This window comes from Tachyglossus aculeatus, chromosome 14, assembly GCF_015852505.1.
Source record: "Tachyglossus aculeatus isolate mTacAcu1 chromosome 14, mTacAcu1.pri, whole genome shotgun sequence".
NCBI lineage: Eukaryota > Metazoa > Chordata > Mammalia > Monotremata > Tachyglossidae > Tachyglossus > Tachyglossus aculeatus.
Window position 1 is genome coordinate 54,178,381 of NC_052079.1, and position 23,684 is coordinate 54,202,064.

Consider the following 23,684-nt stretch of genomic DNA (forward strand, 5'->3'; position numbering starts at 1 on the left):
CCGCTCGGGGGGTCATTTGGAATTTTACTCGGAGCCTGATTTCAGTGAAATGAACGACTGAAAGGGAGTCATTAAGTCCAGCCCTCTGCCTCCTGGTGGAACTTTTCCATTTCCAGAGCAGGATGAAGGAAACAGCAAACTCTCCACAGTGACCTGCCCCCGTGGCCTTGCCCTCTCCCGGCTGGGAAGACATTCTTCAAGTCTAATCCAGATCCCTCCAACCACTTGTTCGGTCCGATCCGTGGGTTCCTTCTGCTTCAGGGAGGCAGAACAGCTGGCTGCTGGAACACTGTCATCCGGGGAGACAGCTGGGCCAAACCCCACAACGTTGCCGGCCCTGCCTGGGCTTTATCTTTATTTGTTTGTTCTTTTCAGTGGTATTTGTTAAGCGCTTACTGTGTGCCAGGCACTGTACTAAGCGCTAGGGTAGATGCAAGATCATCAGGTTGGACACAGTCCCTGTCCCACATGGGGCTCTCAACCTTAGTCCTCATTTTACAGATGAGGTAACTGAGGCACAGAGAAGTGAAGTGACTTGCCCAGAGCCTCAGAGCAGGCAAATGGTGGAGCTGAAATTAAAACCCAGTCCCACACCTTTGCTCCTTCCACTCAGCTATGCTGCTTCTCGTGATGGGGGCGCTCAGTACGGAGCTCCTTAGTCACTTTGATCCTCTCCCAGCTGTCCACTCGGCCACTTTCCCCATCTGACTGAAAGTTCCTCGAGGGCAGGGATCGGGTCTACCTACCATTTTTATTATGTTGTACTCTTCCAAGCATCAAGTACAGTGCTCTTGCACACGGTAAATGTTCAATAAATACTACTGATTGACTGAGAAACAGGAGGGGGACGGGGAGCAGAGCTGGGGGTGGGGTGGCAGGGGGGCAGCAGGAAGAGGAGAGGACTACAGGGGCCAGCCCACTGGGTTGTTGGGGGCAGTGGGTGGCACCCCTGGACCCCATGATCAGCACTTCCGCACCAAATGGCCCAAGACTTGTCCCAGTGGTAAAAACCACAACTATTTTGAGCAGCAAGGCCATCCGGGGCAGGGGAGGGGGGCAGGGAAGGGAACCAGTAGCAGCGTGGCCTAATAGAAAGAGCTCAGGCCTGGATTCTAATCCCTGTTCATTCATTCATTCATTCATTCATTCATTCATTCAATCGCATTTATTGAGCGCTTACTGTGTGCAGAGCACTGTACTAAGCTCTTCGGAAGTACAAGTTGGCAACATATAGTGACGGTCCCTACCCAGCAGCGGGCTCACAGTGTAGAAGGGGGAGACAGACAACAAAACAAGACATATTAACAAAATAAAATAAATAGAATAAATATGTACAAATAAGATGGAGTAATAAATACGTACAAGCATATATACATATATGCAGGTGCTGTGGGGAGGGGAGGGAGGTAAGGCAGAGAGGAAGGAGGGGGCTCATTCATTCATTCATTCATTCAATCACATTTATTGAGCGCTTACTGTGTGCAGAGCACTGTACTAAGCGCTTGGGAAGTACAAGTCGGCAACATATAGAGATGGTCCCTGCCGAACAACGGGATCACAGTCTACAAGTTCCACCACCTGTGCCCTATGTGGGTATAATAATAATAAAAATGGCATTTATTAAGCACTTACTATGTGCAAGCACTGTTCTAAGCGCTGGGGAGGTTACCAGGTGACCAGGATGTCCCACATGGGACTCACAGTCTTAATCCCCATTTCACTGATGAGGTAACTGAGGCCCAGAGAAGTTAAGTGACTTGCCCAGAGTCACTCAGCTGACAACTGGCAGTGCTGGGATTTGAACCCATGACCTCTGACTCCAAAGCCCGTGCTCTTTCCACTGAGCCAGGGGCATTGTACTTGAGAAACACGCATTTCCAGCTCCCATTTTTTTTTAATGGCATTCGTTAAGCGCTTCCTATGTGTCAAACTCTGTTTTAAGCACTGGGTTACGTACAAGTAAATTAGGTCTGACACAGACCCTGCCCCACATGGAGTTCACAGTCTAAGTAGGGGTGAGAACGGGAGAACTGAGGCACGGAGAAGTGAAGTGACTTGCCTGAGATCACCCAGCAAGGACTTGTACTTCCCAAGCGCTTAGTACAGTGCTCTGCACGCAGTAAGCGCTCAATAAATACGATTGAATGAATGAATTGGCAGGGTCGGGATTAGAACCCTAGTCCTATGACTCCTAGGCCTGAGCTCTTTCCACTAGGCCATGCTGCTTCTCATGGAGGTGGGGGCGTGAATCGGGGAACAGCATGGCTCAGTGGAAAGAGCATGGGCTTTGGAGTCAGAGGTCATGGGTTCAAATCCCGGCTCCACCACTTGTCAGCTGTGTGACTTTGGGCAAGTCACTTAACTTCTCTGTGCCTCAGTTCCCTCATCTGGAAAATGGGGATTAAGACTGTGAACCCCATGTGGGACAACCTGATCACCTTGTATCCCCCAGCGCTTAGAACAGTGCTTTGCACATAGTAAGCGTTTAACAAATGCCATAAAAAAAAAAAACCCAACAAACCCCCCCCCAAAAGAACACTTCCTGGAGGCGGTGGTTTCATTCATTCATTTGTATTTGAAAAGCAGCATGGCTCAGTGGAAAGAGCCCGGGCTTTGAAGTCAGATGTCATGGGTTCAAATCCCCACTCCGCCAACTGTCAGCTGTGTGACTTTGGGCAAGTCACTTCACTTCTCTGGGCCTCAGTTACCTCATCTGGAAAATGGGGATTAAACCGGTGAGCCCCCGGTGGGACAACCTGATCACCTTGTAACCTCCTCAGCGCTTAGAACAGTGCTTTGCACATAGTAAGCACTTAACAAATACCATTATTATTATTTATTGAGCACTTGCTGTGTGCAAAGCACCAGACTAAGCGCTTGGGAGGGGACAGTACAGCAACAAACAGACCTCTTCCCTGCCCACAGCGAGGATTGTATAGAGATTCTGAGGATTCATTCATTCATTCAGTCTTATTTATTGAACGCTTACAGTTCAATAAGCGCTTGGGAAGTAGAAGTTGGTAACATATAGAGATGGTCCCTACCCAATAGCGGGCTCACAGTCTAGACGGGGGAGACAGACAACAAAACAACACATATTAACAAAATAAAATAAATAGAATAGTAAATATGTGCAATAAAATAGAGTAATAAATCTGTACAAACATCTATACAGGTGCTGTGGGGAGGGGAAGGAGGTAGGGCGGGGGGGATGAGGAAGGGGAGAGGAAGGAGGGGGCTCAGTCTGGGAAGGCCTCCTGGAGGAGGTGAGCTCTCAGTAGGGCTTTGAAGGGAGGATGGGGAAAGGGAGTTTCAGGTGGGCTGCCGGCGATGGGGAGTGCCCTTCCCCACACCACCTGTATATATGTATATATGTTTGTACATATTTATTACTCTATTTATTTTACTTGTACATATCTATTCTATTTATTTTATTTTGTTAGTATGCTTTGTTTTGTTCTCTGTCTCCCCCTTTTAGACTGTGAGCCCACTGTTGGGTAGGGACTGTCTCTATATGTTGCCAACTTGTACTTCCCAAGCGCTTAGTACAGTGCTCTGCACATAGTAAGCGCTCAATAAATACGATTGAGTGGGGAGAGGGAAGGGTGAAGAACATGAGGTAGGATGGTGTGGGATGAGGGGGTTGGGCCCTAGAATGGGGGGTGGGGGGCCCTACCTGTCCGGGCCTCCAAGGGCAAAGCGGAATGCCCCTCCACCCCGTTCTCCGTTCTCCCTCCAGGCCCCCTCGAGCGATGGCTCCCTGGATCTGGGGTCTGACCATCCTCGGCTGCTTCTGGGCATCTGGCGCCGCCCAGCCCAGGCGGTCCGAGTCCTTCTCGAGCCCGTCCGAGCTCAACCACCTGGTGACGGACCCTGCCACGGGCACCGTCTACCTGGGGGCGGTCAACAGGCTGTACCAGCTCACGGCCGACCTGCACCTGGTCCAGGAGCACGTCACGGGCCCGGCCAAAGACAATAAGAAGTGCACCCCGCCGATCGATATCAACTACTGCCAGGAGGCCACGGACACCGACAACGTGAACAAACTGCTGTTGCTGGACAGGCCCAAGGCCCGGCTGGTCGTGTGCGGGAGCCTGTTCAAGGGCATCTGCACCCTGCACCGCAAAGACAACATCTCCGAGGTGCTCTTCTACGAAGACGACAGCGGCGAGAAGTCCTTCGTGGCCAGCAACGACGAGCGGGTGGCCACCGTGGGGCTGGTGACGGACTTGCCCCGGGCCCCGGCCGGGACACGGTGCCCGTGCGACCGGGTGCTCTTCGTCGGCAAGGGCAACGGTCCCCACGACAACGGCATCATCATCAGCACGCGCCTGCTGGACCGGCAGGATGGCAAGGAGCCCTTCGAGGCCTACACGGACCACACGGCCTTCAAGACGGGCTACTTGGTGCCCAACACGCAACAGTTCGTGGCCGTGTTTGAGGACGGCGCCTACGTCTTCTTCATCTTCAACCACCAGGACAAGCACCCGGCCAAGAACCGGACGCTCATCGCCCGCATGTGCAAACACGACCCGTCGTACTACTCCTACTTCGAGATGGATCTGGAGTGCCACCGGGCCGGGGAGACCTTCGGCGTCTGCCTCGCGGCCTCGGTCGCCACCCCGGGGGGCCCGGCGTCCGCACGGCCGGCCCGGGGAGGGGAGGAGGAGGAGGGTGGCGGCACGGCGCCCAGCCGGCAGGTGCTGTACGCCGTCTACAGCAGAGACGGCCAGAGCGGCGGGGGCCTCCGCTCGGCTCTCTGCTCCTTCCCGCTGGACCAGATCAATAAGAAGATGGAGGCCAACCGGGACACGTGCTACACCCGGTTGCGGGAGGAAGGCCGAGACATCTTCTACAAGCCTTTCCACGGGGAGCAGTTACAATCCCAGTGCGGCAAGCATGGCCAGGTGAGTGGGGTGGGGGGCCAGGCTGGGCCCGTCAGACTGGTTATCCTGTGCAAGATTGGCTATCCGCCGTGAGGCTGGGGAGATGGGTGCCAGGATCTGAGGTCAACTTCAGGCCTTGTTGGCTTGGGAATGTTTTTGATGGGACTTCCAGGAAACAGACGAGGAGCCCCCCGGACTGGGGTGGAAGCCCCGGGGGGGCCCCGTTCCCAGACTTCAGACCCCCTCGGGATGTAGGTGAATCGCCGTGGGGCAGCGGGCCACCTGGCCTCTTCCGGTCATCCGGCAGAGGGGTGGCGGGGCACTTGGCCCGAGCCCACCTCGTGCCTGACCCATTTCCTGCCCCCACCCTCTCAGGGCGACAGCCTGCGCTTCCCTTGCGGCTCCGAGCACCTTCCCTACCCGCTGGGCAGCCGGGATGGGCTGGTGGGCGAGCCTCTGCTTCAGAAGGAGGGCTTGAAGCTGACGGCCGTCACCGTGGCAGCCGAGGAGGGGCACACCGTGGCGTTCCTGGGCACGTCCAACGGCCAGATCCTCAAGGTGAGTGAGCTCGGCCCTCCTCCCCGTCGTGCTCCCCCTTCCCGCGCCCTCTCCCCATCCCAGACTCGGCTTCCTCGGCCTCTCACCGACCCCACCGATCGCCCTCCCATCCTCCATCCGCAGGTGTTCCTGGCAGCTGGCGGAGGTGCCACCGAGTACGGGACCATCACGGTGGATCTGAACAAGCACATCAAGAGTGACCTCCTCCTGTCGGCGGACAGGCTGAGCATCTACTCCATGACGCAGGACAAGGTACTCGTGGCCGCTCGACCTTCCGATCCGGTGCTCCCCACGCAGTCCCTGGCTCGCGGGGTGACGCCTGGCACGTTTCCCTCCTCCCTGGGCCCTGCCACCTCAACCGCCTTCCTGGATGGGGCGGTCCCCCGGTAAATCTCGCCCCCTTCCCAGCGACGCATTCAGAGGCTCTGTGCCGCCTGGCTGCCCTCGGCCCCTCTGACATGGCCTCCTTGGCCTCTCCATTCCTGGCCGGCTTTCCCCCGGCCCAACCCCGGTGCCGGCTCAGTTCCCGCGCCTGTGTCGGGGCGGACCGGAGGCGAACAGGGGGTTAAGGGTGTCCACAGCCACCCCCGTGGTCCAGCCTGCTGTGTCTGTGCTGGTTGGCCCCGGTCCTGACTTCCCTGAAATCCTGAGCTCCCGAGCCCCCGGCCCAGCCACCACGGGCACCGTGCCCAAAGGCCTGCTCTTGGACTGGGGATCGTTCATCAAATAAATTGAACCTGATTCCCCTCCCGCCCCCCTAACCCTGTTCTGGGCATTGGAGGAGGGAGGGGACGGGGCAAAGAGGGGGATCAGACTGACTCTGCCATCTTCGCTGGAACGCACCCACCCGTTCCCCCTATGCCCCGACCCCCGGAGATCCAGCGACTGTGTCTGTCCCCTAGGTTTTCCGCCTGCCAGTTCAGGACTGCACAGCCCTCTCCAGCTGCTCGGAGTGCAGGCAGTCACTGGATCCGTACTGCGGGTGGTGCGTCTTGGAGGGCAGGTGAGTCTTGGAGGGCAGGTGAGAGGCTGTGTAATCCGAGGGGGTTGGGGCTAGGTGGGAGGGTCCCAGGGGACAACCTGGGAGTCTCATTTCAGCACCACTCCCGCTCCGCCCCACCTTCGACACGGATGTCACTGGAGCCCTGTCCCAGCTGGGCTGGATCAGGCTGGGGCAGGGGGATCTGGGACTCAGACTCATCCGTGGCTCAGTGGAAAGAGCCCGGGCTTTGGAGTCAGAGGTCACGGGTTCAAACCCCGGCTGCGCCAATTGTCAGCTGGGTGACTTTGGGCAAGTCACTTCGCTTCTCTGGGCCTCAGTTACCTCATCTGTAAAATGGGGATTAAGACTGTGAGCCCACCATGGTACAACCTGATCACCTTGTGACTTCCCCAGCGCTTAGAACAGTGCTTTGCACATAGTAAGCGCTTAATAAATTCTGCCATTATTATTATTATATGGCTGCCTTAGAGTTGGGGCCGGTGGTGGACAGAGGGAGATGAGAGCGGGACCGGTGGTGGACAGAGGGAGATTGGAGGGGCAGGGGCTGCCAGAATGCTGGAGCAGTGGGAAGTCAGATTGCGAGTCAAACTGGGAAGGCTTCCTGGAGGAGGGTGAGGATGGGAAGGGACGTTCCTGGTGGGGGGCATCAGGCAGGCCGGAGGGTGTTGGGAGTCTGGGGGCCAGGCAGGGCTGGTGATAGGGTTAGAGGGATGAGGGGGATCAGAGGGGAGTGGGAGATCATCCTCAAGCCATCGCATAGGGGCAGAGAAGGGGTGCGGCTTGGCACCCCCCAACCCATGCTGTGGCTCGGCCCCTAGGTGCACCCGGCGTACCAACTGCCCCCAGGCAGAGGAGGATGACCGCTGGCTCTGGAGCCGCAACAGCTCCTGCCCAGCAGTGACCAGCGCCCAGCCGCAGAACATGAGCCGGCGGGCTCGCGGCCAGGTCAGGGGCGGCCCGGGGGGGCACCGCGACCCCTGCAGGAGGGTGGCCAGGGTGGGGGTCGGAAGGGAGCCCAGCGGGGGGACACGGTGACAGACAATGAGGTGTGGGGAGGGGGGTGTGGTGACCTCTACTAGGGAGGTGATGGGGAGGGGAGGCGGGAAGCGGGCACGGTGACCCCTGTGAGGATGAGTCTGGGGGTTGTGGGGTGGAGTGACCCCTGTGGGGGGAGGTGGCTGGAGTGGGCCAGCAAACAGATGCCATGCTGGGCCCTGGACAGGTCCGTCTGACGGTGAGCCCCTTCCCCGCATGGATGAAAGCGACCGAGTTCCTGTGCCAGTTTGGGCAGGAGCCATCCCACCCCGCCCACCTGGACAGCGGGACCATCGTGTGTGATTCCCCGGTCAACGTGCCCCCAACGCCCCAGGGCCAAGGTAACCCCCCACCCCCCCGGCCCAGACTTCCTTTTAGCCCCAGCTGAGAGTCCCAAGGATGACTTGCCCTCGCGCTCCTCTGACTGCAGACCAGTCAATCGTGTTCGCTTGGCTCAGTTTCTCCAGTTGAACAACAGCAAAGCTCCTTTGCCGAGCCCCCCCGGAGCTATGGCGGGGTACTGGAAGGGGTCCAGAGTGGTGGGGGTGACTGGAGTGTTGTCCAGAGGTCCAGTTCCAGGGTGTTTAGGGCCTGGAGGCTGGCAGACCTGCATCCAAATTTGGGCTCCTCCCCTGAGTTGAGCCTCCCACGGGTGGGCCCCCCTGTCCCAGGATGACCAGGGGCTGTGGGCCTGGCCACACCACGGGGAGGGAAGGAGCCGGGAGGGATGGATCCCTTGGAGGCCCTTCAGGAACCAGGAACCAAGGCGCCAGGACGTGGGACCTTTGATTCGGGCCCCAGGATCTCCGGTCAGATAAGGGCTCCCGGCGGGCCAGTGGGCGGCCCCTCCCCTGCCCCCCCGGGAGACCAGAAAGGAGGCCGCGTGAGCGGCCTCGGTTGGGAAACCGGTCCCTCGGCTGCAGAAGGAGAGACTGGCAGGGGAGGGCAGGGAACCAGACGGAAAAAGGGAGCTGAGCACATGGAGAGCTGAACAGTGGGTGGGGAGCAGAGCTGGATGATTAGGCTGCAACCAGTTTTGCCTAGTGAATCGACCTCGGGGATTTATCGGTCCAGACCATCTGTAGGATCCCTGCAGGGTCACAGAGACCCCAGGGAGGGGCTTATGAGGCTAGAGGTGACAGGGAGTTGCGGAAAATGGGGAGGTGGGAGCCGGAAATGGGGTGCTGGGGCAAGTGGGAGGATGGGAGGTGGGGTGGCAGGATGAGTTGGGGGAGTTGGGCCGGGGAGAGGCCCGTTGCCTAGGGGGATCCCGACTCTGCTGGCATTTTCCCATCCCACCCTGCCACTCTTCCCCTAAGCTCCTCCGGGCCACGTCTCTCATGCAGAGGAGGAGAGTTGGTTGGCGTTGCTCCTCGCCCCCAGCCCAGCTGGCCGGGGTCGGGACACCGTGGGCACGGGGGAGGCTGTGGGCACCGTGTCCGGGAACTGTCCTGCTGCAGGGCTTTTTCTCCCCCGGCTTTCAGACCATGTTGCCGTTCCCATCACGCTCACCTTCAAGAGGAATATGATCTTCTTCACCTCCCACACCTACCCGTTCTATGACTGCAAGGAAGCCATGACCCTGACCACCAACCTCCCGTACGTATGGTGCCGGTGGGATGGGGGTGTTGGCTGGCAATTGGGGTGCATCTTTGGAGCCGGGGGTGGTCAGACCCGGCTCCGGTTCTCCCAGCCTCCCTTGTTCCTGCACCTTAGTCTTACTGATCAGTTGTGGGGCGGGGAGGGGGTCCCTCGAGTTGTCCAAGCAGACGTGTGCCCCAGACGTATGACCCCCCCCGACATGACTTCCCACTTCCCCCATGTCCTGGCAGCTCCTGTCCCGGCCTGCTACCTATCCACGAAACCCCAACCAAGCCCTGCTGAAATCTCATCTCCTCCAGGCGGCCTTCCCTGATTGATTTTTCCTCTCCCTTGGGTTTATTCTCGACTCCTAGCCCGACCCTTGGTATACACCAAAAGTACACACGTGTGTACTTAGAAATCCTGTAACACTCTTGTGCAGATCCTGTACTTACACATTCACCCACCTTCAGATCCATTTTCGTTCTTCCTCCTATTTGGAAAATATTTTAGTATTTGTCTCCCCTGGTATTCTGTAAGCTTCTCATGGGCAGGGATCTTGTCTGCTGTCCCAAAAACGCAGTATAGTGTTCTTCCAACAGTAGACTGTAAGATCCTTGAGTGCGGGAATTGTATCCACTAATCGTATTGTCCTTTCTCAAGCACTCAATCTAACACTCTGCACACGGTAGACCGTAAGCTCCTCAAGGGCAGGGGTCATATTCACTAACTCTACCGTACTGTCCCACTGTCCCAAGCGCTTAGGACAGTGCCGTGCACACAGCAGGTGGTCAAATCAATGAATCGACTGATTGGTTGTAGATGCATTTCCTGTGCCAGTAACCGGTGGAACTGCCAGTGGGATCTGAAATACCACGTGTGCCGGGAGTCCTCACCCAACCCAGAGGAAGGAATCATCAAGTCGAACATGGTGAGGGGGCTGGGGCTGGGGTAACCAGGCGGTCATCGAAGAGGAGCCGGGGCCATAAGCCGGGCCGTGAGGCCACTAGGCCAGAGTTTCCGGGCCTGGTGCCCAGAGGGAGGCTTAGCTCGAGGCCGAGGCCGTGATGCTGGGGGTAGGGGGACACGGCCGCGTCCCCGTGGCGGGACTGGATATGATTAGGCCTCTGAACGCCGATCTCTGCAGGAAGACGGTTGCCCGCAGTTCCTGAACCCCAGCCCCCTGGTCATCCCCATGAACCACGAGACCGACGTGACCTTCGAGGGGAAGAATCTGGACAGCGTCCAGGTGGGAGGAACCGGGATTTTTCTGTCATGGCGAGGGTGGGATGATATGATGCCTGGGGGGCCCCCCATGTGGCGTGTGGATGAATCCTTTCCACAAGGACCCAGCCATGGGGCCTAAGTGCTTCCTCTCCTCCATTTCTCCCTGCACGTTCTGGGCTTCTGGCCAGACTCTGTCCTCCTCCTCCTCCTCCTCTTCCCCTCCTCTTCTTCCCCTCCTCCTCATCCCCCCCCATCCCCACTCCACCTTCCAGTCATTTCCTCCCCAACTCGGTTGCTGCTGCTGTCATCCCTGGGGACCAAGAACCCTCCCCTTGGGGCAGAGCGGGAGGAGATGATCTGTCTGAGTCCTGTTATGAACTGACTCTGCCTCTGTGGTCAGCAGTGGGCTGGGTCACTGGCCGGTGGGGTGGAATGTGGGACCGGCAGAGAGAGGGTCATCCTGACCACCCTCAAGGATCCCTTCCCCCGGTCCCCCCACCCCTACGAGGGTATCTTGTCCTGGCCCGGGCCTCACTGCCCATCCTGGGGATCTGGGGAAGGCAGAGACACAATTCAACCAAAATGAAATCTAAGCCCTGAGGGACAGGAAGGGTTCTGAGCTCCTCACAGTTCAGACCTTTTGTCTCAGATTTTGCTCTGAGTTCGAGACCTGGTCCCCCAGGTCCCGGGAGGCACTGGGGCCTGCGGGTTACTCCCATGTCAGTTTAAGTCCCAACTCTGGCCACGAACTGCTATGAAACCTACAACTAGCCCCTGCCTCTCTCTGGGCCTCATTCTCTCCATCTGGCCAAAAAATGGAATGAGGATGAATCCGATTTGGTCCACCTCCCTGGGCCCAGGGAGACCCTTGGAAATGGTACTGCTTGCTGGGAGTAGCTAAGAGCTGGACCTTGGACCTGAGTCTTGATGTCTCTGTCCTCTCCCTGCCCCACAGGTGACCTCCCTGATGGTGGGCAATGAGCTGTTGGCGTTTGAGAAGCCGGCCACCATGCTGGAAGAGGGCAGGTTCTTCTTCCGGACCCCTAAGGTAAATTTGGAGTCTGGAGGCCCAGGGCTGGGGCGGTCGGTGGGGGCAGAGGGATGTACAGGCGGGTGTGGGACGGAGGTGGCCTCAGCCTCCATGTCCAGCCTGAAAGTGGGGCATCTCAGGGACCCCCACCCCCGGGCCATGCATCCCCCCTCCCTTCCTCCGTCCCTCATCTGGTGTCATCGGCGGGTCTGTTCTGCAGTTGTCCTCGGACACCAACGAGACGGTGCCGCTCAACCTGTACGTCCGGTCCTATGGGAAACACATCGACAGCAAACTGCAGGGTGAGGGGGCTGCTGAGGGGCACGGGGCAGGGCGGGAGTGTGGGCTGGGGGCGATGGAGGGGGGCCCGTGGCACGGGACTCAAGCAGGCCCACCAGCTCCCTCCCACCTCCTGTCTGTCTGGCCATTTTCCCCACCCCAGCGTGTCCTAGTGAATAGAGCACAGGCCTGAGAGTCAGAAGGACCTGGGTTCTAATCCTGGGTCTACCACTTGTCTGCTGGGTGACCGTGGGCAAGTCCGGACCTCTCCGGACCTTCTCCGGACCTCAGTTCTGTAAAATGGGGATTGAGACCATGAGCCCCATGTGAGACAGGGACTGTGTCCAACCTGATTTAGAATAGATCTACTCCAGCACCTAGCAGGGTGCCTAGCACATACTACAAGTATTACTTTTGTTATTGTTCTTGTTATTATTATGTGTTTTTTGGTGGCCAGAGGGCCGTGGGAGCCAGGTCTGAGGCCTGTCGGCTTAACCTGTCCAAAGTTCCCAGGTTCTAGAGAAGCAGCGTGGCTCAGTGGCAAGAGCCCAGGCTTTAGAGTCAGAGGTCGTGGGTTCAAATCCCAGCTCCGCCAATTGTCAGCTGTGTAACTTTGGGCAAGTCACTTCACTTCTCTGGGCCTCAGTAACCTCATCTGTAAAATGGGGATTAAGACTGTGAGCCCCCCGTGGGACAACCTGATCACCTTGTAACCTCCCCAGTGCTTAGAACAGTGCTTTGCATGTAGTAAGCGCTTAACAAATGCCATTATTATTATTATTATTATTCTAGCCGGGGTCATGGGTTCGTCACTTGTCTGCTGTGTGTCCTTCGACAAGCGTCTTAACTTCTCTGTGCCTCTGTTCCCTCATCTGTAAAATGGGGATTAAGACTGTGAGCCCCCCGGTGGGACAGGGACTGTGTCCAAACCAATTAAATTGTATCTACCCCGTCGCTTAGAACAGCGCATGGCACGTAGTAAGTGCTTAACACAGACCGTAATTATGATTATCATCATCTCCCCCCGTCTGTCTGTGTGTCTGTCCCCACAGTGACCCTGTATAACTGCTCCTTCGGCCGCAGCGATTGCAGCCTGTGCCTGGCGGCCAGCTCGGAGTACCAGTGTGTCTGGTGTGGGGGCCAGGGCCGATGCCTGCACCAGGACTCCTGCAGCGATGCCACTAACCAGTGCCCCGACCCGGTCATCACCAAGGTGGGGGACTCCGGGGTTGCCCAGGGGCCCAGGATGGGCCAGCGGCCTGGGGAGTGGTGCTCGGGGGGGATCCGTAGGGTCCAGAAAGGAAACAAATCAGTGCCGCTCTCCCCTTCTCCTCTTCCTCCTCCTCCTCCTCTTCCTCCTCCTCCTCCTCTTCAATCGATCAACCAATCAGTAATATTTATTGAGCACTTACATCGTGCGGAGCACTGGACTAAACCCTTAGGAGAGGACAGTACAACAGAGTTGGCAGGCGTGTTCCCTGCCCTCAAGGAGCTTCCGGTCTAGCCGGGGAGATGTTCGTCTTCAAATTGCCGTGGAGTCATTTCCGACCCACAGCGACTCCGTGGTCACACCCTCTTTGGAACATCCCATCTTCTGTCATAAGGAGGGGCGGCGGTAGACTGCATAAATCAATCAATCAATCAATCAATCAATTGTATTTATTGAGCGCTTACTATGTGCAGAGCACTGTACTAAGCGCTTGGGAAGTACAAATTGGCAACACATAGAGACAGTCCCTACCCAACAGTGGGCTCACAGTCTAAAAGAAATAATAATAATGGCATTTTTTTTTAAGCACTTACCATATGCAAAGTACTGTTCTAAGTGCTGGGGAGGATATAAGGTGATCAGGTTGTCCCACGTGGGGCTCACAGTGTTAATCCCCATTTTACAGATGAAGTAACTGAGGCACAGAGAAGCTAAGTGACTTGCCTGAGGTCACACAGCTGACAGTTGGAGGAGCCGGGACTTGAACCCACGCCCTCTGACTCCCAAGCCCGTGCTCTTTCCATTGAGCCACGTTGCTTACACACCAGATAAATAAATAACTAGGGATGTGGACAAAAGTGCCGTGGGGCTGAGGATGGGGTGAATACCAATACTTAGAGAATTAGAGTATTAGGTGAATACTTAGAGAGGCAGCATGGCTCAGTGGAAAGAGCATGGGCTTTGGAGTCAGAGGTCATGGGTTCAAATCCCGGCTCCACCACTTGTCAGCTGTGTCACTTAACTTCTCTGGGCCTCAGTTACCTCATCTGGAAAATGGGGACTGTGAGCCCCCCGTGGGACAACCTGATCACCTTGTAACCTCCCCAGCACTTAGAACAGTACTTTGCACATAGTAAGCGCTTAATTAATGCCATTATTATTATTATTATTATGGGTTCAAATCCTGGCTCCGCCGATTATAATGGCATCTATTAAGCACTTACTATGTGCAAAGCACTGTACTAATTGTCAACTGTGTGACTTTGGGCAAGTCGCCTCACTTCTCTGCGCCTCAGTTACCTCATCTGTAAAATGGGAATTGACTGTGAGCCCCCCGTGGGACAACCTGATCACCTTGTAACCTCCCCAGCACTTAAAACAGTGCTTTGCACATAGTAAGCGCTTAATAAATGCCATTATTTTTATTATTATTATTATTACCAAGTGCATAAAGGGTCTTATCCAAGTGCAAGGATCCAAGCAGGGTCTTCCTCTTCCTCTCTTCCCAAGGAGTCGGGGTGGATTTGGGGAAATTCAGAGTCTCTGAAGGCAGGAGGAGACAGCTGCGGACGGGGGAAGGGCCAAAGGGAGAACTACCCCCCACCTCCAGAATTCTCTCCAGGAGCTTTCTCCCCAACTCCCAGAAATGGGATTCCTCTCTAGGCTCATTCTCCCCCCCCACCCCCCCACCCCCCCAGTGACTCTGCCCCCAGGCAGGTTGGCACACAGGTCCCAAGGCCCAGTTCTGACCCCGTCTGATGCCCGATCTGCTGCCCTGGGATACTGCTGGCTCTGGGCACTGCATCTCACGACAGAGCAGGGCTTAGCTGGGGCAAAATAGGGCACCTGGGCGGGTCAGGGGATGGAGCAGTGTTGGCCCAGGAGATGCTGATGGAGGGGTCAGGGCTCTGTAGCCTGAGACTGGCAGCCTGGGCCCCAGGGCCGGACCTGTGGGCACAGAACCACAGGGGGGAAGGGGAGGAAGGGGGCAAATACAGAACTTTTGCCCCCCCCAAATCCCACCCCACCAGGACAAGGGGCCCCATTGGAGCCATTTGAACCTGGAATGCCCTCTCTCCACACATCCGCTAAGCTAGCTCTCTTCCACCCTTCAAAGCCCTACTGAGAGCTCACCTCCTCCAGGCCTTCCCACAGTGAGCCCGCTTTTTCCTCTCCTCATCCCCATCCCCCCCACCACAACCCAACACAGGGAGATGCATCGTCCCCCAGTGGGTTGGGGATGAGATCCTGGGATCCGTTCCCATGTGTAGACGGAACCGCCGGCAACTCCCGGGAGGGTTGGGTGGACCCGTGAGTGAGTCGTCCAGGCTGGGCCACTGGGGAACAGTCGGGGATGGAGAGGAGAGAATCAGGGGTATTGTGTGGTCCAGACTGGCTCACTGGGGGACAATCAGGGATGGAGAGGGGAGAGTCAGAGCTGTTGGATAGTTCATGCTGGGGCACTGGGGGAGAGCCAGGAGTGTCAGCTGATCCATCCCTGCCCATGAGGGTGTGTATCTAGGAGGGTTTTGAGGGCTACAAATGTTCCGAGTCCCCCGCCAGATGAAGAGTCCTGGGCTGGACGGGCGGCAGGGCTGAGCCAGACCTGGGTCACCCTGGGGCAGGTTGTCCCCTCCTTCTCCACCGACAGTTTCGGGCAAAGCCCCTCAGCTGCCATTTTCTCCTCTCACCAGATCCAGCCAGAGACCGGGCCTCTGGACGGGGGCATCCGCCTGACCATCATGGGCTCCAATCTGGGGGTGCAGGCCAGCGACGTCCAGCGCATCACCGTGGCTGGCCGGAACTGCACCTTCTTCCCGACCCTCTACTCCGTGTCTACCAGGTGTCCGACGCCACCCGCTGTGTGCCCACGGGGCTGGGGGGCGGTTGGGGGGTGCTGCCCTCCTGTTCCTCTCCCCCACTGACCTCGAGAGAAGGGGGCAGGCCCCCATCTCCTCCTCTGCCGCCCCACCAACCCTCCTTCTCTCGTTCCCCTTCCCAGGATCGTATGTGTGGTTGAGCCCGGTGAGGAGCCAATGACCGGCGGCATCGAAGTCGACATCAATGGGAAACTGGGCCAGTCCCCTCCCCATGTCCAGTTTACGTACCAGGTCGGCCCAGCCAAGGGGGTCTCCCCTCGGGGGGTGGGGGGGTTCATCCAGTGGGAGGACACAGGTCGCACCCGCTCACTGTCCTGGGTGCGGCCGGGGGGACAATGGAGCGGGCTAGTCTAGATTGTGAAGCGGGGGGTAGTATAGACTGCACTATACTGCAGTAAGCACTTAGTACAGTGCTCTGCATACAGTAAGTGCTCAATAAATATGATTGAATGAAGTTCCAGATGGGGGCAGGGGATGAGGGAAAATGTGCGTATTGTGAGGAGATGATGAATCCCGTTGGTTCAGTATGGGGAGGGGTGCGGTGTAGATTAATTAATTATGATATTTGTTAAGCGCCTACTAAATGCCAAGCACTGTTCTAAGTGCTGGGGTAGATACAAGGTAATCAGGTTGTCCCACGTGGGGCTCACAGTCTTAATTCTCATTTTACAGATGAGGTAACTGAGGCACAGAGAAGTTAAGTGGCTTGCCCAAGGTCACACAGCAGACAAGTGCCCGAGTTAGGATTAGAACCCATGTCCTCTGACCCCCAAGCCCGTGCTGTCTCCACTAAACCATACTGCTTCGCGTCTGGGAGTCGGGCTCAGTGTCCTGGGTCCAGGGCAGGCAGTAGGGAGGGAGCGGTGTAGCTAAATTAATCAATCAGTGGTATTTATTAGGCGCAGAATATTGTACTAAGAGCTTGAGAGAATACAAGAGAGTTAGCGAGCACGTTCCCTGCCCATAATGAGCTGTAAGTCTAGAGGGGGAGACAGACATTAATATAAATAAACCATTTATAAGTTTCATTCATTCAATCGAGAACAGTGCTTTGCACATAGTAAGCGCTTAACAAATACCATCATTATTATTATTATTGAATGCTTACTGTGTGCAGAGCACTGTACTAAGTGCTTGGGAAGTACAAGTTGGTATCATATAAAGACAGTCCCTGCCCAGCAACGGGCTCACAGTCTAGAGGGTGGAGACAGACAACAAAACAAAACATGTAGACAGGTGTCAAAATCGTCAGAACAAATAGAATTAAAGCTCGATACACATCATTAACAAAATGAATAGTAAATATGTACAAGTAATAGAGTAATAAATCTGTACAAATATATATACAGGTGCTGTGGGGAGGGGAAGTAGGTAAGGTGGGAGGGGATGGGGAGGAGGAGAGGAAAAAAGTGTGGGAAGGCCTCCTGGAGGAGGTGAGCTCTCAGTAGGGCTTTGAAGGGAGGAAGAGAGCTAGGTTGGCGGATGTGCGGAGGGAGGGCATTCCGGGCCAGGGGAAGGACGTGGGCCGGGGGTTGACGGTGGGACAGGCGAGAACAAGGTACAGTGAGGAGGTTAGCGGCGGCAGAGGAGCGGAGGGTGCGGGCTGGGCTGGAGAAGGAGAGAAGGGAGGTGAGGTGTATAATACATCTTATATAATATATATTATGTAGAGTATATAATCGATGGTGGGGAGGGAAGCCTTTCTTAGTCACCTGGATGTAGGCAGCAGGAAGGGGGAGTTGGCTCAGTCTCTCGAGTTCAGTCATTTTGATTGCCCAGAAGCCAAAGGCCGAAAAGATCCAGCCCACACAGGGGCCCTTGGCCGGAGGGACCCTGATCACCATCACCGGCGAGTACCTGGACACTGGCTTCCGCGAAGACGTCCACGTCTCCCTGAATGAGGTCCCCTGTGTCGTGTAAGTCTGACTGACCCCCGGGGGCCTCCCGCCCCCTCCCCACCTTCAGACAGGGTCTGGCAGCGCTCGCTCACCGCCGGCCTCTCCCTCCCGGCTCCAGGGTCGAGTTTGGCGCGGAGATCACGTGCCGGACGGGCCCCTTCAGCTCCCCAGTTGAGGTGTCGGCGTTGGTGACGGTGACCTACGGAAGCTCCCGGGCCTCCGATGGGAGCATCTTCTTCTTCTATCGAGATAACCCCGTCGTCCAGGGGTTTGAGCCTGGCCGGAGCTTCATGAGGTGGGAACCGCTGCGGTGGGCCCGAGAGGAGGGGGCTGGCGGGGGGCGGGTAGAGAAGCAGCGTGGCTCAGTGAAAAGAGCAAGGGCTTGGGAGTCAGAGGTCGTGGGTTCTAATCCCGGCTCTGCCACGTATCAGCCGTGTGACTTTGGGCAAGTCATTTATCTTCTCAGTGCCACAGTCACCTCATCTGTAAAATGAGGATTAAGACTGTGAGCCCCCACGTGGGACAACCTGATAACCTTTATAATAATAATAATAATAATAATGGCATTTGTTAAGCGCTTACTGTGTGCAAAGCACTGTTCAAAGCGCTGGGGGGATACAAGGTGATCACGTTGTCCCACATGGGGTTCACGGTCTTCATCCCCATTTTGCAGATGAGGTAACTGAGGCTCAGAGAAGTTAAGTGACTTGCCCAAGGTCACGCAGCAGACGTGTGGGGGAGCCGGGATTAGAACCCACGACCTCTGACTCCCAAGCCTGGGCTCTTTCCACGGAGCCACGCTGTTTCTCTACCCTGCTTTATAATAATAATAATAATGATGGTATTTGTTAAGCGCTTATTATGTGCAAAGCGCTTTTCTAAGCGCTGGGGAGGTTACAAGGTGATCAGGTTGTCCCACCGGGGGCTCACAGTCTTAATCCCCATTTTACAGATGAGGTAACTGAGGCACAGAGAAGTGAAGTGGCTTGCCCAAAGTCACACAGCTGACAGTTGGTGGAGCTGGGATTTGAACCCGTGACCTCTGACTCCAAAGCCCAGGCTCTTTCCACTGAGCCACGCTGCTTTATCTACCCTAGTACTTAGAATAGTGCTTGGCACTTAACAAATACCATCATTATTATTATTATTACTGTTACTGGGATCCGACTCTGCCCAGTCTGCCTTTTAATAATAATAATAATAATAATAATAATAATAATAATAATAATAATGGCATTTATTAAGCGCTTACTATGTGCAAAGCACTGTTCTCCATGCCTGGATACCCTAAACCACTGTCTTAAGTGCCCAGGGACCATGTGGAACAACCTGATCACCTTGTACCACCCCCCAGCGCTTGGAACAGTGCTTTGCACATAGGAAGCGCTTAACAAATATCGTCATTATTAGTAGTAACAACAATAACAATAACAATGGTGGCATTTATTAAGCACTTACTATGTGCAAAGCACTGTTCTAAGTGCTGGGGAGGTTACAAGGTGATCAGGTTGTCCCACGGGGGGCTCACAGTCTTAATCCCCATTTTCCAGATGGGGGAACTGAGGCACAGAGAAGACAAGTGACTTGCCCGAAGTCACACAGCTGATAATTGGCAGAGTTGGGATTTGAACCCATTACAAAGAGGTTAAATGAATGATTTAAGGTTACCAGCGTGGCTCAGTGGAAAGAGCACAGGCTTTGGAGTCAGAGGTCATGGGTTTGAACCCGACTCTGCCACATGTCTGCTGTGTGACTTTGGGCAAGTCACTTAACTTCTCTGAGCCTCAGTTACCTCATCTGTAAAATGGGGATTAAGACTGTGAGCCCCACGTGGGACAACTTGATCACCTTGTATCCCCCCCCAGCGCTTAGAACAGTGCTTTGCACTTAGTAAGCGCTTAACAAATGCAGTCATCATCATCATCATGACCTCTGGCTCCAAAGCCCGTGCTCTATTCCACTGAGCCACGCTGCTTCTCAAGTAGGGGCTGGCCCGGCTCTTGGTACCAAGGGCATCACCAGGGCGGGGCCCCCAAGCCCAGAGCTAGACCCCTGGCAGGGAGATCTGACGTGCCATCTTCTCCACAGCGGCGGCCGGAACATCAACGTGACGGGACAGGGCTTCGACCTGATCCAGAACTTCTCCATGGTGGTGATCGCTCAGCCCATGCCTTCCCGGCGGAAGCGGCGCCAAGCCAGACACCTGCAGGCCACCACGGTCAGTCCGGGCTGGGTTACTGCGGGACAGTCAGGGTTAGAGCGGGGAGAGTCGGGGCACTGGTTGGTCCGTCCCTGACCGTGAGGGTGGCTATCCAGTAGGACACCGATCAGGTAGCTCCTCCAGTTGTCCTGAAGCCGACGCCAGCTACGACTGGATAGATTATGGGGCTGACCCCGGGGATTCATTCATTCATTCATTCAATCGTATTTATTGAGCGCTTACTATGTGCAGAGCACTGCACTAAGCGCTTGGGAAGTACAAGTTGGCAACACACAGAGACGGTCCCTACCCAGCAACGGGCTCACGGTCTAGAAGGGGGAGACAGACAACAAAACAAAACATGTGGACAGGTGTCAAGTCATCAGAATAAATAGAATGCCCGTGGCACTACTGAACTTGGCTGGGGGGTAGGGCAGGACCCCAGAATCCCTGCAATGGGGGCAGACTTTGCCCTCCGCTGCCCACCCTAGCTCTATCCCACTTCCCGGAGCCCTCCTACAGCCCTGCCGCTGCCACTGAGCTCTCCATCCCCTTCACGCGTCCACTGCAGTCCCGCCAGGCCCTCCGCCGCCGCCCCTTAAGCCCACCGTAATCCCATTCCCTTTCAGGTCGTGGGCACCAACGTCACCAAGTACAGTGACACGAAGATCGTCTTCCTGTCCCCTCCCCTGCCGGAATACTCAGAACCGTACAACATCACCACCCTCCTCCAGATGGACGGGCACCGAGTGCCCCTCAAGACAGACTCCGGCACCTTTGAGTACGTGCCCGACCCCACCTTTGAGAACTTCACCGACGGCATCAAGAAACAAGTCAACAAACTGATCCACGCTAAGGTGAGCCGGCGTCTGCGGGCGGGGGGGACATTTGAGCGTCCGGGTGCCCGGCAGTCACTTGGCGAGGAACACCACTAACGCCGCCACTTTCCCTTGGGGTCGGGCCACGTCTGAGGAAACTGAGGCCCAGAGAGGGGCAGCAGCCCTCCCTAGGTGGCTCAGCAGGGCCAGGGCTGACCCAAGATTAGAACCCAGAACTACAGTTCCTCCCCTCTCAAACTGGCATAATCTTGTTGGATTGCAGTGACACAGCCTAGCCATGCAGATAAGGAGAAAGTTTACCAGCCCACACCCATCCCCAGCCTCCCCGGGCTCAGGAAGCCCCACCAATGAAATTAGGGTCCTTTCCTCCTTCCTCGGGCATGCATCCGTGCCCTTTTGTCAGAAGAAAACCAGGGTGGCCTAGTGAAAATCAGGAGACCTGGGTTCTAATCCCGGTTCTGCCACTGGCCTGCCAAGGGCATTGCCAGGGCAGATCCCCCAGGCCCAGAGCTAGGCCCTTGGCAGGACTCGCGAAGGGGATGGGCAAATCACTTCTCTAGGTCTCAGTTTCTTCATCTGTAAAAAGGATAAAATACCCATTCTCCCCACCTTAGACTTTGAGTCCTAGGTGAGACAGGAACTGCATCCAATCTCCTTATACTGAATCTACCCCCAGTGTTTAGCGTATAGTGAACCCTTAGCAAATACCATGATTACTATTGCAAGAGGGCTGGGGAGGGCATCCTGGGCAGGGGGACGGCACAGACTCAGGGGCGGGTGGTCCGCGCCCCCGGCCGACCTCCCGCCCGCTCCATCACAGGGGACGAACCTGAACAAGGCCATGACCATCCACGAGGCCGAAGCCTTCGTCGGAGAGGAGCGCTGCTTCATGAAGACCCTGACGGAGACGGACCTGTACTGCGAGCCCCCCGAGGTGCAGCCTCCCCCAAAGAAGCGACAGAAGAGGGACACCACCGCCAACCTTCCAGAGTTCACCGTGAGTCATCCGGCCCACCCCGTCCCCTCATTCGGGCCTCTATTTCTCCCACTGCATCCCCGCCCTGAGGTCGGATGTGGTGGGAAGGCAGGGGCGAGAGTTTGAATTCTGGCGCACGTGGGAGTTTTGAATTTGAATTTTGGTAGGCAGAAGTGGCTTCCGGTTTTCTGGGTTTCCAGTGTCATCATTCCGGTCGAAGGGGTGGACCGTGGTTGGGTGTTCCGGTGCATTTGATCGCATTTATTGAGCGCTTACCGTATGCAAAGCACTGTACTGAGTGCTCGTTGAAGACAGGGTTGTGATGTGGAGCTCCGCTTCGAGCAGGGGGCCGGGGAAGCATGGGGGCACATATCTGCGGGTGACCCGAAGCCTCTATGCTTAGCAAGAGCGTCACCCTGCTCCCCACCCCGACTCCGCGCAGGTCCGGTTCGGGACGCGCGAGTGGACCCTGGGGCGGGTGGAATACGACACACGGCCCAGTGACACGACTCTGAGCGTCATCCTGCCGCTGGTCATCATCCCCATGGTCGCCATCATCGCCATCTCCATCTACTGCTACAGGTAGGGCTACCCTGGTTCTCACCAGTAGCCTTCCTGCTGCAGCTATGACCCACCCCGCCCGGCCCCCTCTCTGGCCCATGGCCTCCCCCAGGCTGACCAGCCCTTCCTCCTGCCCCTTGACCTCGGGGCCAGCCTCACCTCGCTGTCCCCCCGGGGACTCCTCCCCAGCCCTCGTGCCTCTGTGACCCGGGATCTTCCTCCCCAAGGAGGAAAAGCCAACAGGCGGAGAGGGAGTACGAGAAGATCAAGTCGCAGCTGGAGGGACTGGAGGAGAGCGTTCGGGATCGCTGCAAGAAGGAATTCACAGGTCCGACTGGACTGGACTGCAGGGAGCAGGGAGGCCGGGGAGAGCCGAGTGGGAGGGTGGATCGGAGGGGCCAGCTTTTGGGGAGTGGGTGGCTGGGGACGGAGGGGTGGTGGGGTGAACCGGAGGACCTGGAGGGAGATGGCGAGGGCGGGGTGGCAAATGGGTTGTCGGACGGACTGACCGGTGGGGCTTTCGTGACGCTGAGACCGCTCGCCCGCCTCCGCTGACCGCCTCCGCCCGGCCCGGCTCTCCCTGCAGACCTGATGATCGAGATGGAGGACCAGACCAACGACGTGAGCGACGCCGGGATCCCCGTGCTGGACTACAAGACGTACACCGACCGGGTGTTCTTCCTGCCGTCCAAGGACGGGGAGAAGGACGTCATGATCACCGGGAAGCTGGACATCCCCGAGGCCCGGCGGCAGACCGTGGAGCAGGCCCTCAACCAGTTCTCCAACCTGCTCAACAGCAAGACGTTCCTGATAACCGTGAGCGCGGCCCCACAGCCTGCCGGGGCTCGGGAGCATCACCGGGGGGAGAAGGGCCCGGGCCTGGTGTAGCGGGGGCAACTCATCCGGGTCTGTCTGGCAACTCGGGGCCCTAGAATGTCTTAACAGCAGCGAGGTGACCTGTGGAGGGAGTAGAGCTGTGGTGGAATTTGGATCAATCCCTGCTCCGGGTGGGGGACAAAGGGGACGGGGTAGGGGCAGGGGTAGTTATTGGAGGAAATAATCCCCCTACTTGAGGCTTGGCACAGTGAGAAGCATTGTGGCTCAGTGGAAAGAGTCCGGGCTTTGGAGTCAGAAGTCGTGGGTTCAAATCCCGGCTCTGCCAATTGTCAGCTCTGTGACTTTGGGCAAGTCACTTCACTTCTCTGGGCCTCAGTTCCCTCATCTGTAAATGGGGATGAAGACTGTGAGCCCCCGTGGGATAACCTGATCACCTTGTATCCCCCAGCGCTTAGAACAGTGCTTTGCCACATAGTAAGCGCTTAACAAATACCATCATTATTATTACTATTATTATTCCAACTATCAGAATTGGGACCTAAGAGAAATTGGAAGGCAGCCCTAAAAGAAATCAGCCAATGGCCCTAGAATCCATATACCGCTCCCCGGGCTGTGGCTCCGGGGCTTCTGGAGTTTTGCCGGTCTTCGGGTCTGGGGTCGAGGGACTGGGGGTGGTGGGTTTTGC

The 23,684-nt window shown here is 56.6% G+C and overlaps 1 protein-coding gene across 5 annotated transcripts in view; it reads left to right on the plus strand.

Moving 5' to 3' along the window:
- PLXNB2 (plexin B2) overlaps positions 1-23,684 on the plus strand; it is a 106,360-nt gene that overhangs the window by 69,387 nt on the left and 13,289 nt on the right. For all 5 annotated transcript variants that reach the window (XM_038756036.1, XM_038756037.1, XM_038756040.1 and 2 more), the window contains 22 exons: positions 3,740-4,907; positions 5,262-5,444; positions 5,568-5,696; positions 6,347-6,447; positions 7,266-7,392; positions 7,670-7,823; positions 8,967-9,081; positions 9,886-9,994; positions 10,211-10,312; positions 11,246-11,338; positions 11,541-11,622; positions 12,652-12,812; positions 15,503-15,651; positions 15,811-15,919; positions 17,468-17,604; positions 17,705-17,881; positions 19,675-19,804; positions 20,416-20,643; positions 21,446-21,622; positions 22,044-22,183; positions 22,390-22,490; positions 22,749-22,978. In XM_038756036.1, coding sequence (XP_038611964.1) covers positions 3,740-4,907; positions 5,262-5,444; positions 5,568-5,696; positions 6,347-6,447; positions 7,266-7,392; positions 7,670-7,823; positions 8,967-9,081; positions 9,886-9,994; positions 10,211-10,312; positions 11,246-11,338; positions 11,541-11,622; positions 12,652-12,812; positions 15,503-15,651; positions 15,811-15,919; positions 17,468-17,604; positions 17,705-17,881; positions 19,675-19,804; positions 20,416-20,643; positions 21,446-21,622; positions 22,044-22,183; positions 22,390-22,490; positions 22,749-22,978 — 4,102 coding nt within the window. The remainder of the gene's footprint in view (positions 1-3,739; positions 4,908-5,261; positions 5,445-5,567; positions 5,697-6,346; positions 6,448-7,265; positions 7,393-7,669; positions 7,824-8,966; positions 9,082-9,885; positions 9,995-10,210; positions 10,313-11,245; positions 11,339-11,540; positions 11,623-12,651; positions 12,813-15,502; positions 15,652-15,810; positions 15,920-17,467; positions 17,605-17,704; positions 17,882-19,674; positions 19,805-20,415; positions 20,644-21,445; positions 21,623-22,043; positions 22,184-22,389; positions 22,491-22,748; positions 22,979-23,684) is intronic.